The 14,848-nt window shown below is 34.8% G+C and overlaps 1 protein-coding gene across 5 annotated transcripts in view; it reads left to right on the top strand.

Moving 5' to 3' along the window:
* Window positions 1–14,848, top strand: part of SUPT3H (SPT3 homolog, SAGA and STAGA complex component) — a 538,271-nt gene that overhangs the window by 226,945 nt on the left and 296,478 nt on the right. The window contains exon 1 of one of the 5 annotated variants that reach the window (XM_049893446.1): window positions 4,709–4,955. The exons of the other annotated variants lie outside the window; for them this stretch is intronic. Within the exon in view, the coding sequence (XP_049749403.1) occupies window positions 4,795–4,955 (161 nt within the window). The 5' untranslated portion in view covers window positions 4,709–4,794. Of the gene's footprint in view, window positions 1–4,708; window positions 4,956–14,848 lie in introns of those variants that run through there. 5 annotated transcript variants of the gene reach the window in all.

Genomic DNA, 14,848 nt, shown 5'->3' with positions numbered 1-14,848 from the left:
TATTTTGCTGATGTTAAGAAATTTATCGCCAGTCATCAAATATGTTAATGATAAAGCTGAAAAATAGAACATGTAGACCCCCACATTTCCACCTTTCACATTAAAGTGTACAATCCAAAAGTAAGGAATTCAGCAATCTTCAGATGAATGTTATTCTTAATTGGATCTGAAAGCATAGTATTAAATATGATTGAAAGTTAGAAAATGCACATAGAGTGTCCCTCTTGATTTAATTTGGAAATATCTCCTTCGGCCGTGAATTCTCTTCAACATTACTCTCAATTTGTTTCCTTTTTACAGAATTAAAACAAAAACAAAACTTTGAGGGATATGAAAGTAATCTTTCTATCTCTGATGACTTTAATTATGTGCCGATTTAGCACTAAGGCTTTACTTCGTTAGCAAGACATTAGGATAAAGTCAGTTACCAAAATAAAATTATTGATGGTGTATTTATTAACCTTTCTACTTCCACTGTTTTGTTTTCTTAGCAAATAAATGAAAAGGAGATATTTTTAACATCAGTGTTTGTAAAAATCTTTGTTCTTATTCTAAAGATGCTGTCAAATTGTTCTTAAATTTTCTTAAAGAAAACCTTCCTTCTACGAAAGTGTGTGGCTTTGAGTATGTGTTATTTAAAGAATTTTGAGGTAAAAAAAAATACCTGTTATTCGTACAACATGTACCAAAAGTGCTACAGACAACCTTGTTATTTTTCTACCCTCCTCACGAATCCTCCCAATTCCCCACCCCCCAATGTCCGGAAGAGATTATTGTAGGTTGTTTATTGTATTTTAACAGCATAATAAAGTTGACGCCTATGTGGAAATATAGTTGAGTAAACAAATTAATTTTGCATTCTATTTTCTAAAGTTAAAGCTCATGTATACAGAAAATATTTTTCATTATGGCACTCTGTTTATTTTCTTCTTTCATTTAATTTTTTTTTATTCACTTAGAGCTTTTAATAATACATCTGTAAGTAGAAATAAGCTGTCTGAACTTGATGAAGAATTGAGTAAAAAAAATAATAATAATACATCTGTAAGTAGAAATAAGCTGTCTGAACTTGATGAAGAATTGAATAGTACAATATAAATGTTTTAATTTGAAATTTAAATATTCATTCAAATCATCCAGCCATGAAAGTTGTATTTTGACAATCAGTTAAACATAATTTCATAATTTTTTTGAAAATTTTCAAGCATGAGGGAAGAGAGGGAACTCCCTGCATCTGGAAAATAAGAAATTTGTTAACAGTAAAAAATGTTCTAGCTCTTTCACCTGTCAGACCTTGAGGCTATGGAAATCAGAAATCCTGGGTTCTTGGAGTCAATTGGAGAAGACCCTGGGCTTAGGTTTTTCTCTGTTTACCAAACCCTCTGTTTATAATGTATGAGTGATATTGGTATCTTTAAGCTGCCAGGACAGTTTCACTCTTAATATAATTATATACCTTGTTAATCAACCTGTTTCAAAGTATCAATTTGAATCTATGTATGATATTCTGTATTGTAACACATCTAGTATGATGAGATTAACCATACATTTTTACCAAGCTTTAGCCTTGGGAATTTTTAGGTTGTTTAATACAATAATTTCTCAACTTTTCCCAGAACCCCAGGTATTTGCATGTGATTTATAAAGGCACAAAGGATTCTCCCAGATACATAGTTTTCATATTTACAATTAATTTCATGTAGAAAACTCAACTGTTTGAGTGAATAGAGAGAGAGGAGGTCATTTATGTGCATTTGACCTGGAAGATCTCTTCACCCTTTTAGTAGATTTGATTTTCTGACTTGATGTAAAAAGCATTTGACGTTCCAATTCTTGATCTCTTAAACTCAGCTGCCTTAGCCTTTAATACATTGGTTTGCATTTCTGCCTGCACCACATTAATGGTCGAAAGTCATTTGTAATTTCATCTAAGTGCCATCCAGTACCCTACTGCAGCTACGCTTATTGGATATATATATTTTACGGTCTTTTTAATGTTTTTATTTTTATTATGATGGAAGTTGAAATAAATTACATTTGAGTTCTCTTCAGTTTTTATGAAAGACAATATTATAGGGCAGTCAGGGGTTTGACTTTCAGAGTTTGGAGCCAGACTGGTGAGGGTTAGAATTCTGTTATTCTCATTATTAGTACTAATGTAGAAATTTTATGTTGTGGCTATGCAAGTTCACATTTCTGAGAGTATAATTAGCTCATCTTAGGGTGGGGCCAGGGAAGATTTCGTGGAAGGGGAGCACATTTGATCAAGACATGATGGCATTAAACAGGTGATGAAAGGTGGTGGTAATTTGTGGGGGTACAGCGAAGCCTCTTCTAGGCAGAGGCAAGGGCTAAGAAGTGAGATTTTGCAGACCTTTATGTAATAAGCAAAGGAGTTTGATGGTTGTAGGATTCTGTGATGGTTCCAAGCTTAAGTTTTAACTACTATTATCTCTTTTATTGATATTAATTATTACCAATATTTGTATTTGCTACCTCAAAGCGAGTTAGTGCCTATAGACACTTCATCCTATGTAGGCTGGTGCTTGCTAAGTATACATAGCTACATGTTTTTAATAATATTTTAATACATTTAGAAGACTCAATGTTATTCATTGTAAGTTTCTAGAAGTGCAGAATAAACTTTCTTAGCAATATATGTGTAATTTAAAGTTTAGCATGTGAGTTTCAATATACTGTTTATAAACATCTATAAAAAGTTCTTATTGTATACATCAAATTTTTAAAGTTGTAGTCTGTAATTTAAAGTAAAAACAAAAGATCATTTAATATGTCCTGTGTGTTTATTCTCAGACATCTTTCTCAGTTATCATTTTCTTATCTGTGTGCTGGAGGACACACTGAAAATTCATATCTGATGAATGTGCTATATTCCAGTTTGAGTTGAGAAACATTGTTGAGGCTTTGTGATTAAACTTTTTCTCAATTTTTTCAAAACAAATGTGACCGATCAGTATCCAGTTTATATATTCTAGAAAGGCAGTCACCTTGTACACTTCCTGATTGAAGCTGATACCTTTGTGAAGGTACAAATGGAATGTGTTATGTGGCACAGCTGGAATATAGTAAACATTTTCCTGTTGGCAGTCATGAATGTTTGCACAATTAATTTTTGAGTTGCTTAATGGGTAAGGCAGCAATTTTGCATCCTTTTCCGTATTTTTTAATTGACACGTTTATTTAGTCAGTATTCTAGTAGATGAGACTAAAACCATTGTTTTTGGTGGCAAATTATATTCCAGGAATTCAGATTTGTTAGGAGAGAGGTTATATACAGCAGTGATTTAATTATTGCCAGGTGAATTTTCTAGAATACTATTTAAAGGATTGTAATTAAGTTATAATTTTAGCACAAGTTGGCTCCATTTTTAAAAATGATAAGGGAAGGTACCATGGTGAACTTGATAGCAGTCTTATACAATGCCACATGAAACATTTATACTCATGTGTTTAGGAAAGATGAACACAGAGTTGTACAACAGTTACCACAATCCAGACGTAGGATTTGCAATTAGTAGGAATTTGCATGAGTTTACAGTTTATGTAAGAGTAAAATTTCCCTTTCTGATATGGTAATGCCATGGCAGTAGTGTACAAAATTTCAGCAAGACATTTATCATCAGCTTTCTAAATGTTTCTCTGGATGAGATGGAGAATTGTAGTGCAGACAAAAGCTACTTGAAAGCTGATTCAAATCTAATCTCCCCAAATTATTGATAAATGGATCTGTTGTCTTCTGGGATACCTCTTTGCTACAAGGCTTTATTCTTAATTTATGCCTTTTTCAACACTTAGACTGGAGGTTTTCATTCCTTTTGTTTATTTAAAAGGTTTGCAGCCTTTTTCTCCAAAAAAAATCTTTCACAGGACCTCAATATATAAACCAAATAAATGCAGGACCACTCTGATTCAAGTGGGGATTCAAAGTGATGGTAGCTGGGGAAGGTCTGTCCAAAGACTTGCCATTTAAATTAAGACCTATGATGAGAAATGAGGCTTCTTTAACCTGAAGAAGACCAGAGGGGCTTGGTTATTTGGGGCTGGGACTAAAGTTAGCTGTAAATGGGCAGGCATGTTTTTGGAATGATGGAAATGTTCTAAAATTGGATTGTGGTGATGGTTGTACAACTCTGTATGTTTACTAAAGATCATTGAATTGTACCCTTTAAACAAGTGAATTTATGGTATGTGAATGATATCTTGATAAAGCTATTGTAACAAGATGCTATTTAACAAAAAAGAATAAAATAAAAATTTAAAGCAAGATTTCTTTGTATTATTGAAGACTTGTCATGTAAAAGAAAGATTTGATATTTCCTCCTTGTTCCAGAGGGTAAAACTAAGCCCAGTGTGTGGCAGTTTAAAAAAATCTAAAATTTAACTTACTATAAGGAAGACCTCTCCAAGAAGAGGAAGGATAGATATAGTGATAGTGAGTCACTAAGTGGTTTAAATGGCATAATACATGCAAATATGCCACACACATGTAAAGCGCTTAGATGTTTACTGTTCAAAGAAAAATAGATATAGATAAAGGTACAAACATATGGATATGTATTGAGAGGTATAGCAGATGTGCCAAAGTGTTAATGACTGGCGATTCTAAGTGAAGGGTATATAGGTTTTCATCATATTGTCACTTTGAGGACTAAGGTGCATCTGACCCAAGCCGTGGTATTTTTGGTAGCCTCATACGCGTGCAAAAGCTGGACAATGAAAAAGGAAGACCAAAGAAGAACTGATGATGCCTGTGAATCTTGGTGTTGGTGATGAATGTTGAATATACCATGGACTTCCGGAAGAACGAACAAATCTGTCTGGGAAGAAGTACAGCCAGAGTGCTCATTGAAAGTGAGGATGGCGAGACTTCATCTCACATACTTTGGACATGTTATCAGGAGAGACATGTTATCAAGAGAAGGACATCATGCTGGGTAAGTTTGAGGGTCAGCGAAAAAGAAGACTACCCTTGACGAGATGGATTGACACAGTGGGCTCAGAAATAGCAATGATTGTGAGGATAGTGCAGGCCTGGGCAGTGTTTTGTTCTGTTGTACATGAGGTTGCTATGCATAGAAACTGACTCAAGGGCACCTAACAACATTGTATTGTTCATTCAATTTTTCTATAGGTTTGAAGTCTTTGAAAATAAGTTAAAAGGGAGAATAGAAGAGAGTTTAGACTGACAGATTTGTAAGATCAGACCTTCTCATATACTGTGTCAAAGTATAATGAGGCTATCACTTAATATCTGAATATCCGAGGCGGCAGTGGTGGTTCACTGATAGAATTCTTACCTTCCATGCAGAAGATCTGGGTTTGATTCCTAGCCATTGCACCTTAAGCGTAGCTACCACCTGTCTTTGGAGGCTTGTGAGTTGCTATGATGCTGAACAAGTTTCAGCAGAGCTTCCCAAGACTGGGAAGAAAGGCTCAGTGAACTACTTTCAAAAATCAACCAGTGAAAACCATATGGATCACGATGATCTAATCCTCTTGTGCGTGGGATCACCGTGAGCCAGGAGCTGACTTGATGGCAGCAGACAGCAACAACATAAAAAGGGAGAGGTATGCTGGCCACATATAGTTTCTCAGCAAGGAAGGTTTCCTGATCTTACTGGTTTTTGAGAAGCATGGAGTTCAGGGATTGGAGTTCTTCTGGAAGTTGACATCACCTGTAGAAAGGAAGGTACTCATTTGAAACTGGCTAGTTGTTACTACCATGGCTATAGAAAATCAGTCATTTCCATAGTTTGTGAGAATTTTTTAAATTTTCAGCTAGTTCGTGATCTGTGGACTTTCAACAAATATTTGTTGAATGAATAAATAAATTTTAAAGAACTCAAGTGTTTGTTACTATCACCACCATCATCATCTCATTGTTTAAAACTGAAGAATTTGACTCTGAAGTTCTAATGCCTTGGACTGCAGTTGATTTGGAATCCCGTCACTTAAGTCCTTAAGTCATTTTGGACCTCTCTTGGCTTAAGTCATTGTTTCAAAGATTGATTTTCAATGCTATACAACTATGGGGGCCTTAGAAAAACGATTATATGCACAGTTAGTACACCGAAAACAAAAGGGTTTTTTGTTGTTTTCTGCAGACCCTTCAGAGCCTTTAATACAGTAACATTTGTTACAAACCTAGAGAAGATTAAAATATTAGGCGTTCCCAAACTCGCTGAATCACACTATCCTTTTTTTTCAGGACAACACTAATTTGGGCAGAACTACTACCATATGCTCTGTTTATATCTATTTTATGTGGGTAATTTTCTAAAGGTTATATACTGCAAAATTCTCTACATGTCTATCTCAAAGCATGTAATTCTGACACTTAGTATTGCTAATGCCATAGTCAAATCCCTTAACCTTCTTTAATCTCTGATCGAAAGTCTGTAAAATGTGGGTGATATTGTATCCTTTTTGCATATTCACAGTTTGCTTGAAATAGTGAGAAGAGTCCTATATGAGTATAAGCTGTTGTTATAATTGTAGTGTGCCTTATTCCAGTGTTCTAGAAGTTAAATCTTTGACTGTTAAGCTTTAGCAAAAATAAGATAGTGATTAGGACTTTATGTAATTAAATGTTTTGGGAGCCTAAAGGACTAAAATAACTTTCTTGATGTTACTACCTATCTCCCTAAAAATCTTTTGAAAAATTAATTAGTTCTACAAAGTTCTTGAACCAGACTTCCTTTATATTGTTTGATCAATCTTAATCTTCGCTAAATGATCATTTAAGGTTAGTTCGCTTGATTTGTTAGTTTTTGCACATTTAGCACGTATGGTAGAAAAGTTCTGAATAAATTAGAAGGCCTAGGATTTGCCTTTTAAATCTAACTGGATTTGTGACCTTGAGGTGGTTATTTAACCTCTTTGGCCTTTATTTTCCTTCTTTTTAAAACCAGACAAATGGACTAAATTCTTTGGTTCCCTTCTGAACTGACTTTCAGTGATTGCTCTACTTTTCATTTGTATCTTTCCTATTCCTCAAACAGGGACACTTACGATCATTTGGTCTTCGCTGCTATCCATTTTAACTGGAAGATGGGGATGTATGCTTTTTAGGAATATAGGAAATATTAGCAAAATTGCCTTATGAACTTAAGACAGGCCACAGAGGGCCCCCCACATCTGCAAAAAGTAACAGGAAATGGGCAGGGCACAGAAACAAAGCCATTCTGCTGAACAATGGGGCAAAAAAGGGTATCAGAAAATAGCCCGCAAGCTTCTTTAAAGTTGTCTTTCAGAAACAGCTGGAGAAAACCAGCCCCAGGGACATGTGCAGAAAATCCACCTGTGACCGCTATGTGACCTTCCACCAGGGGCAGTGAGGGGCAACAGCAGCAGCCAGGAATCGAACTCGGGGAGTGAGAGACTGTGCAGGCATGACACCCCACAATAAGTCCTGCTACAAATCCCAGAGGCTTCTGGGACAGAAGCCATCTTAGAAGCTGTGGCGCACGCACCTTAGTTAACCTATCCCCGCCTAAAACGGGCCACTTGCTAGAAAACCCCACCTATGCCTGTGAATAAACATGAATCTTTAACTGCCCAAGAACTTTTAAAAACCCAGGGTAGTTTTTGTTCTGTGAGACAGGGGTAAGCATTGCTCTAGGCCCTCTTTGTCTCCGCTTACAAGACTCTTCAATAAAGTTTTGCTCATATAGAAAATTCTCCATGTCTTACCTGTTCATTCTTGACCAGTGAGAGGCAAGAACTTTATTCTGGTAACAAACTGTTAGAAGGAATTAATATGGCCATTTTACAATTTTTTGTAAACTTCCTCAGATGCACACTTCTGTGCCTTGTGCTCTGATAGTTCTAGGTGAGCTTTCTTTGGGTTTAGAAAATTTTGGTTTAAGAAAATTTTCTAATTTATTTCTTCTCTCTCAGTTCTTAAAAGCAATTTCTTTTCACTCATCAAAAATGAATAAATACTCGTTTTAATATTTCACACTGCCTCCCTTCCCCTGCACATGTTTCCTAACACCTGATTCCATTCTGCTTTTTCTTTTTTCCCATCATCTTTTTAATATATATAATTTATTTAGTCATTTATTATGTACATTTTTACTGTGTTTTTCCACAGTAATGTAAGCCCCACTTATTTTTTTGTCTGTTTTGTTTACTGATGTATCCTAAATACTTAAAACAGTGGCTAGCACAAAGTAGGTACTTAGTAAATATTTCTTGATTGAGTGATTAATACCCGTAGATGATTTAAATATTTAATTTTTGAGATATTACTCCATCTTGCCTTTTATTTTAAACAAAAATGTATGTATCTCTGTATTTTTCACATTGGTATTATTTTAGATCATAAATTTTATAATCTTGATTTTTCTGTATCTTCAGATATTTATACTTTAATGGAGTAAAAATTATATATAAATATACACTATAGTAAGGAGGGTGGGGAAAAGGATTTTGAGAAAGTAAGCTATAAGAAACAAGCTAGAAAAACTGTCTTAGATACTTGATATTTCAATTTACTTATATTTTTACTTTCTCAAAGCCATTGTTAACTGAATTCAGATAAATAAATAAGTAAAATCATAGAGTTGTGAAGAGTAGAGTTATTAAAAATTGACAAGTAAGAATAACCTGCATGTGTTTACGACTGTCCGATTGCTTTAAATGACTAATTGCGGCCAAACTTTTGCACCTTTTTTTTTTTTTGGGGGACAGGGAGTAAATGAGTCTCAACAAATATTGGGTAAGAATGACATAAACAGTATGATGTCTGTGTTTGCGTGTGTTGTCTAGCGCCAAGTTAGCTGACTAGAGTGTACGTTAGGGCTCTAGCCTGCTATTCATTCTAATTCCAGTTAGGAGAAATTCCTGGGTATTATAGTAATATGTAGTCTATAAATATATAATCAAATAGTAGTGAAGGGAAAAAGGAAACTTTCTTTTGGGGACAGAAAGTCACTCTGGGCCTTCTTACACCAAGCAGTAGTCACATAGTACAATTCCAAAGTAATGTCAATTACCTGAAGTAGGAAATCATCCAAAAAACCAGAGCTAATAAAAAAAAAAAAAAACTAACTAGCTCCCAAGACCACAGCAATTACTTAACCACAGCATCCACAATAATTTAACCACATTAGAGTTTGTAGCCAGTGGTAAGTACTGAAAGCAACTCAGCATCCAAGAAGACACACACATGGTAGTAAAGAAACGTCTCTTTGTCCTTTCTTTTATGTTTGGTTCCTGGATGCCTTAATGAGCAGATCTGCTTGTCGGCCTTGTATTCTTGGTGACTCGCCCAGCATGCTGTCTGCTACAGATTATTGCCAAACATACTGCTTTTGCTTCTCTTTCAGAATTCTTCAGTTAAAATTAATCAGATTCTTCCCCTTTATTCTTAGTTGGTACTTGAAATTTTGAAAACAAGTATTTTAGATTCATGGTGGGCCCCATAAATATACTGAAAAAGAATAATATAAAATTCTGAGATATTATTGCCAGTGCAAACACTACTTTGACTCCTTGAAGGGGCAATAGAATGTTTCTTGGAAACTATTTCCACACATAACATAAATTGTAGCATTATTGCCCTTCCTCCATTCGTTTTTGTTCACTTATTTAATCTGTGTTACCCATTTTCTTATTTCTCTTTCCTCTTATGATTGCTACTCAATTTTTTTTTTTTTCCACTCAATTTACTCTGTAAAGCTAATTTTCCTAGAATAGTCTTACCTCAGTCTTGAAGACAGACATGTTTTGGATTTAAGGATTATACCTGTGTCATCACAGGACAAAATTATATATTGGAAAAGGCATTTTCAAAACCACCTGATCTAGTCCCGTCCTTATATGATTGAAGAACTGAGGTACCCAGGTGAGTTACTTGCCAGGGTTACAGCCCTACTCAACAGGAACTGGAACCAGGTCATCTAACTTTTAGTCGAATTTCTTTTCATCACTACTGACTTCTTTGCAGCTGATGGCCAGGATGTGAGGGCACTTTTAGCTGCATTATTGTAACCTTCTTAGCTGGATACTGGCCATGTGAGCTGCATTTGTTTTTTTGGGCTCACATCTCTGGCAGCTCATTCATCTTGGTGCCCTTTCTTCCCAAGTGGGAACAGTGACTACTATGAGAAGTCACTCCTCATCCACCATCATGAGTTTCACTCTCAACCTCAAAGCATGGAAAAGCATCAACTCCAGATGAAAGGATAAATTCCACAAGTGCTATTTGTTTCTCTATTTTGGGGCCTTAGAACTGAAATAATAGGGTTGTGGTTTGAAAGTGTATATACAAGTTGTATTTATTATTCATTCCCCTTGAAAGAACCCGTTTTCTGTCTTGTCCTTTTGTTGTGAAGAGCATCATATTTTATGCAAATAATGCACACCTTCTACATTTGTTTGCCAACTGCACCCTCCCTCCTCGCGGTATTTTTATAAGCTTGCTATGCTAATTTTTTTACAGCAACGTAAAAAAATTAGCATAGTGGTGATTATAACGAAAATATCTGAGGGGGAGGGAGCAGTTGGCAAGCAAACATGGAAGACGTGCATTGTTTGCGTAAGAATACAGTATGTCACGACCTTTTAGTACTTATTAAAAATTTAGTACTTATTAGGCTGATTTATTTGGTAGAAAATCATTTGGGAAACCCCTCACTCCCAAGTGAACCGGGATGATTGGCCATCCTAATGACAGTATGTATTAAATTTATATGATTTTAAAAGAAGTAATATACACATATTGCTTGTGCTTACTCAATTTTTTTTTTTTTTTTTTTTTGCTGATGAGTTATACCATTAAAAGGGTTTGGAGTTACTATGACTGAAGATTTTGATCTAAGATTTTAAAGACAGACATGTTTGGGATTTAAGGATTATAGCTGTTTTTTTCATAGGCCAAAATTAAATATGTGAAAAAAGCATCTTTCAAATCATCTAATTCAGTCCCCTCCTTATGTGACTGAAGAACTGAGATACTCAGAGAAGTTATTTGTCAAGGTTAGAGTACTGCTTAATGGCAACTAGAACCAGGTCATCTACCTTCCAGTCTAATTTCTTTTCATCACTAGAATCTTCGATCAAAAGGGGGAAAATGTAGAATGGAATTTTAAATTCTCACAGAATCCAGACTTTCTGGAGTCACAGAGGCTGGATGAACCCCTGAAACTATTGCCCTGAGATAATTTTTAAACCTTAAACCAAAAATATCCCCTGAAGTCTTCATAAAACCAAACAGTAGTTTAACTGGTAAAGAATGTCTGCCTTGAGCACTGTGCTCTTTTAAGATCTACCTATATGGGATCAAATTGACATCAGCAACTCAAAAGATTAGGTAAGAACTTCAGGAAGTAATGAGTTTATGTTAATGGAGGAGGAACAAAGTGAAAAGGAGGGTAAGAATGGTTGTACAACTCAAAGAATGTAATCAAGATCACTGAAGTGTAAATGTAGAAATTGTTAAATTGGTGTGTGTTCTACAGTGTATATTCTCAACAATAACACAAATTAAGTAAAAGAGTTTGGAGTTGATTGCCTTTCACAGTTAGGGATAAGTGCATGTGAACATAATGGGTCTATGGATACATTATCATGTATATCAGAGCATAGCAAACGATTTTGAAGTGAAATGATGTTTTAGAATTTATAGACAAAGTGTATTGCCATAGTGGGAAAGCATCTGGGCATAGATTACTAATAAATGTGATGTTCAAATATGGGGTCAACATAGACTGTTGAGCAAATATCCAGCCCCCATTTTTTAAACTGCTGTTAGAAACTATTGAAATGGATTTTGTTGTTTTTTTGAGAGCACAGCATGACTATAGTTAGACTCTGCATATTTTTAAAAATTTGTTTTCTGTGTTTTGGAAATATCTTTGTAAGTAGTTCTTTTCTTCTGTTCTGGCACCTTCTATTTATAGTATTTTTTTTATTTTTCAATAGGTGTCTATTTAAAGGATCTCCCCCACTTTTAGACTGTGTTGGGCACACATAATGGAAAAATACAGAATGGGTCAGTTTGAAGTTTTTCAGGCTTTTTGGAACAGTATCCCATGGTTTTGGTCAGCATACATCTTCCTGTATCTGACTGTAAGTGTACAGAATAAGGAGTTTAACTTCACCTCATGAACTGTTTCATTTATTTCATACTTTCATTATGCACTTGACAAGGGAATTGCAGAGTAAGCTGCCCTAGTGCTCAGTGAGATATTTGTCCTGGGATTGAATAAAACCAGTCTTGCTTTGGGTAAGAATGTAGGATGTAAATGACTCTGCCACACTGCCATTACCCAGTGGAATCCTGCAGGATTGCTCTGGACTTGCTGCTTGTAATCATGGCTATCAGAGCCACAGTCCTTCCTAAATCGGAGCATAGTTTGACATAGCCATGAAGCTACCGTAAAAGACCAGGAGAGTGACAAACCTTTTTAGGGGTTTCCTGAAAGACCTTAAGTGGAGGCTGGTCCAGCAGTACTGGTGTTCTTACAGCCATCTAGGCAATCTATGTAGGGATTGGTTATCAGACTGTTTTGGCTGGGAATAGACCCAGGGCAAGTCAGTCAAAACATCAGTGAGTGGTCAGTAGATCTTTAAGAGGGAAGAAAAAAGATTGGTGTAATTATCAGTTACTTAGATTTTGTCCTTAAGTGGCTTAAAAATACCACATACATTGCAGAGCAAAAAAAGAAAAAAGACGACTTTGGCTGGTTGTAGTGGTTTTCATTTCTATTTTGCAAAAACCACCAGGCCAATATCTAGCTTTCTCTGGGTAGGCAAGAGACCTGGTAATGTGAGAAGAACTGTGGGGAAAAGCTGAAGTACCAACAACCCTGAAAATTAAAATTAAAATAATGTATTTATCAAATGACATACCTGATAGTATACATCTTCATAGCTGCTTTGAAGACACTTCACATGTTTATGCTGATGAGGACTGTATGTAGTAGAAAAGCGTTAACTTGTAAAACCTTGAGGTATAACTTGCCATTTGTGTATTTTATTGATATAAGAAGTATTTATAAAATATTTTTATTAGATTAGTGAATTGAGTATGTAGTTTTATCTGTGAGCCAATTAGTGAACTAAGCCTTTCTCAGAATATTTAACTTTGATAACCGTGTTTTTTGTACAGTGGGACATGAAGTAACTTACGATAATGGAAAAGGGGCATTTTGCAGACAGTTCAAAGTATTCAGAACTGAACATAACTAAACAGAACCAAAGATTTTTTGCCCTTGTGGAGTTTACTTTCTAATGAGGTTTTCCATTCTGTTGCTGTTCTGTTGGTTTATTTGTCTGTCCTTGTACCAGTAACCCTGGTGGCATAGTGGTTAAGAGCTATGACTGGTAACCAAAAGGCTGGCAGTTTGAATCCACCAGGCATTCCTTGGACACCCTATGGGGCAGTTCTACTCTGTCCTATAGGGTCGCTATGAGTTAAAATTGACTCAACGGCAATGGGTTTTTTTTTTTTTTTTTTGGCACCAATAACATGCTGTCTTCATCGCTGTATCTTTATAAGTCTTGTATGTAGAACATATCCTCCCACCTTACTTTTCAAGACTATCTTGACTATTTTTGTCTCTTGTCCCTTTCGTATGAATTTTATAATCAATATATATTTTTAAAAATTGTATTTTCTGGCTTTTTGTTGATGGTGACTAGAAATGCAGTTGATTTTTATAGATGGACCTTATAGCTGGAAGACTTGCTAACTTTTTATTAATTCAAATAAATTGTTTCTAGATTATTTTAGATTTTCTGTTTAGATTCAGATGACCTGTGAATAAGGACAGTATATTTCTTGTTTAACACTTAATAGTTTAAATATTTTCTTGTCTTATTGTTCTGTCTGTAATCTTCAGTATTACATTGACTAAAAGTGGTGATAGTGGGCATCTTCATACTGACCTGAGTTTCAAAGGGACTGAGTGTATGTTGTTTTCTATAGGGTTTTTGGTAGACTCCCTTGACCAGATTTAAGAAATTCCCTGTTAGGCTACATTTGCTAAAGTTTTTGTCTTGAAGGGCTGTTGAATTTTGTTGAGTGATTTTTCTGCATCTGTTGAGATAATCATATATTTTTTTCTCTTTTCATATTTTGAAGTAAATTAGATTAATATAGTTTTTTAAAATTTTGAGCTCTTTCTGTGGTAAACATATCTTAGTCATAATATATTATTCTTTGTTTAAATACATTGCAAAATTCAGTTGGCTAATATTTTGTTTTACTCATATTTTTATTTTGTTTATGTGCATGAATAGAATTTATCCATAATGTTCCTTTCTTTCATGGTTCTTTTCTAGTTTTGATACCAAGGTTATACTAGCTTCAGAAAAAGGGAGGAGGGTGTCTTTTTTCTATTCTGTGAAAGAGTTGTGTCAAGTTAAGAAAGATTTGTTTTTGAATGTTTAGTAGAACATTTCAAATGAGGAAGATTATTTTTACTACAGATTCAATTTCTTGAAAAATTATAGGACAATTTAGGTTGTCTCAAAACAGTTTTGGTCATTTGTATTTTTCTAGACATTAATCTATTTTACCACAGTATCTAAGTTTTGTCTAACTATTGATCATAATATTTTCTTGTCCATGTTGTTTTATGAGTGATTTCTTCAGATCGGTTGTTCTGAACACTATCTTTTTAGCTATATTTAGTCTTCTCTCTTTTTTTTTTGTTTGTTTTTTTTAGTCTTCTCTTAAATCTGTTAAGTTTTAAAATAACATTATTGTATTTTTCATTTGTATTTCTTTAGTGCTTTTTCAAATACAACCAATTTTGATAGTTTTTTGTTCGTATGTATACTTTTCTCTTTTTTAAAACATGACTCACATACATGT

This window comes from Elephas maximus, chromosome 1 (genome assembly GCF_024166365.1).
Source record: "Elephas maximus indicus isolate mEleMax1 chromosome 1, mEleMax1 primary haplotype, whole genome shotgun sequence".
NCBI lineage: Eukaryota > Metazoa > Chordata > Mammalia > Proboscidea > Elephantidae > Elephas > Elephas maximus.
Note: the sequence above shows the minus strand (reverse complement) of the source record. Positions and strands in the feature narration are given on the sequence as shown.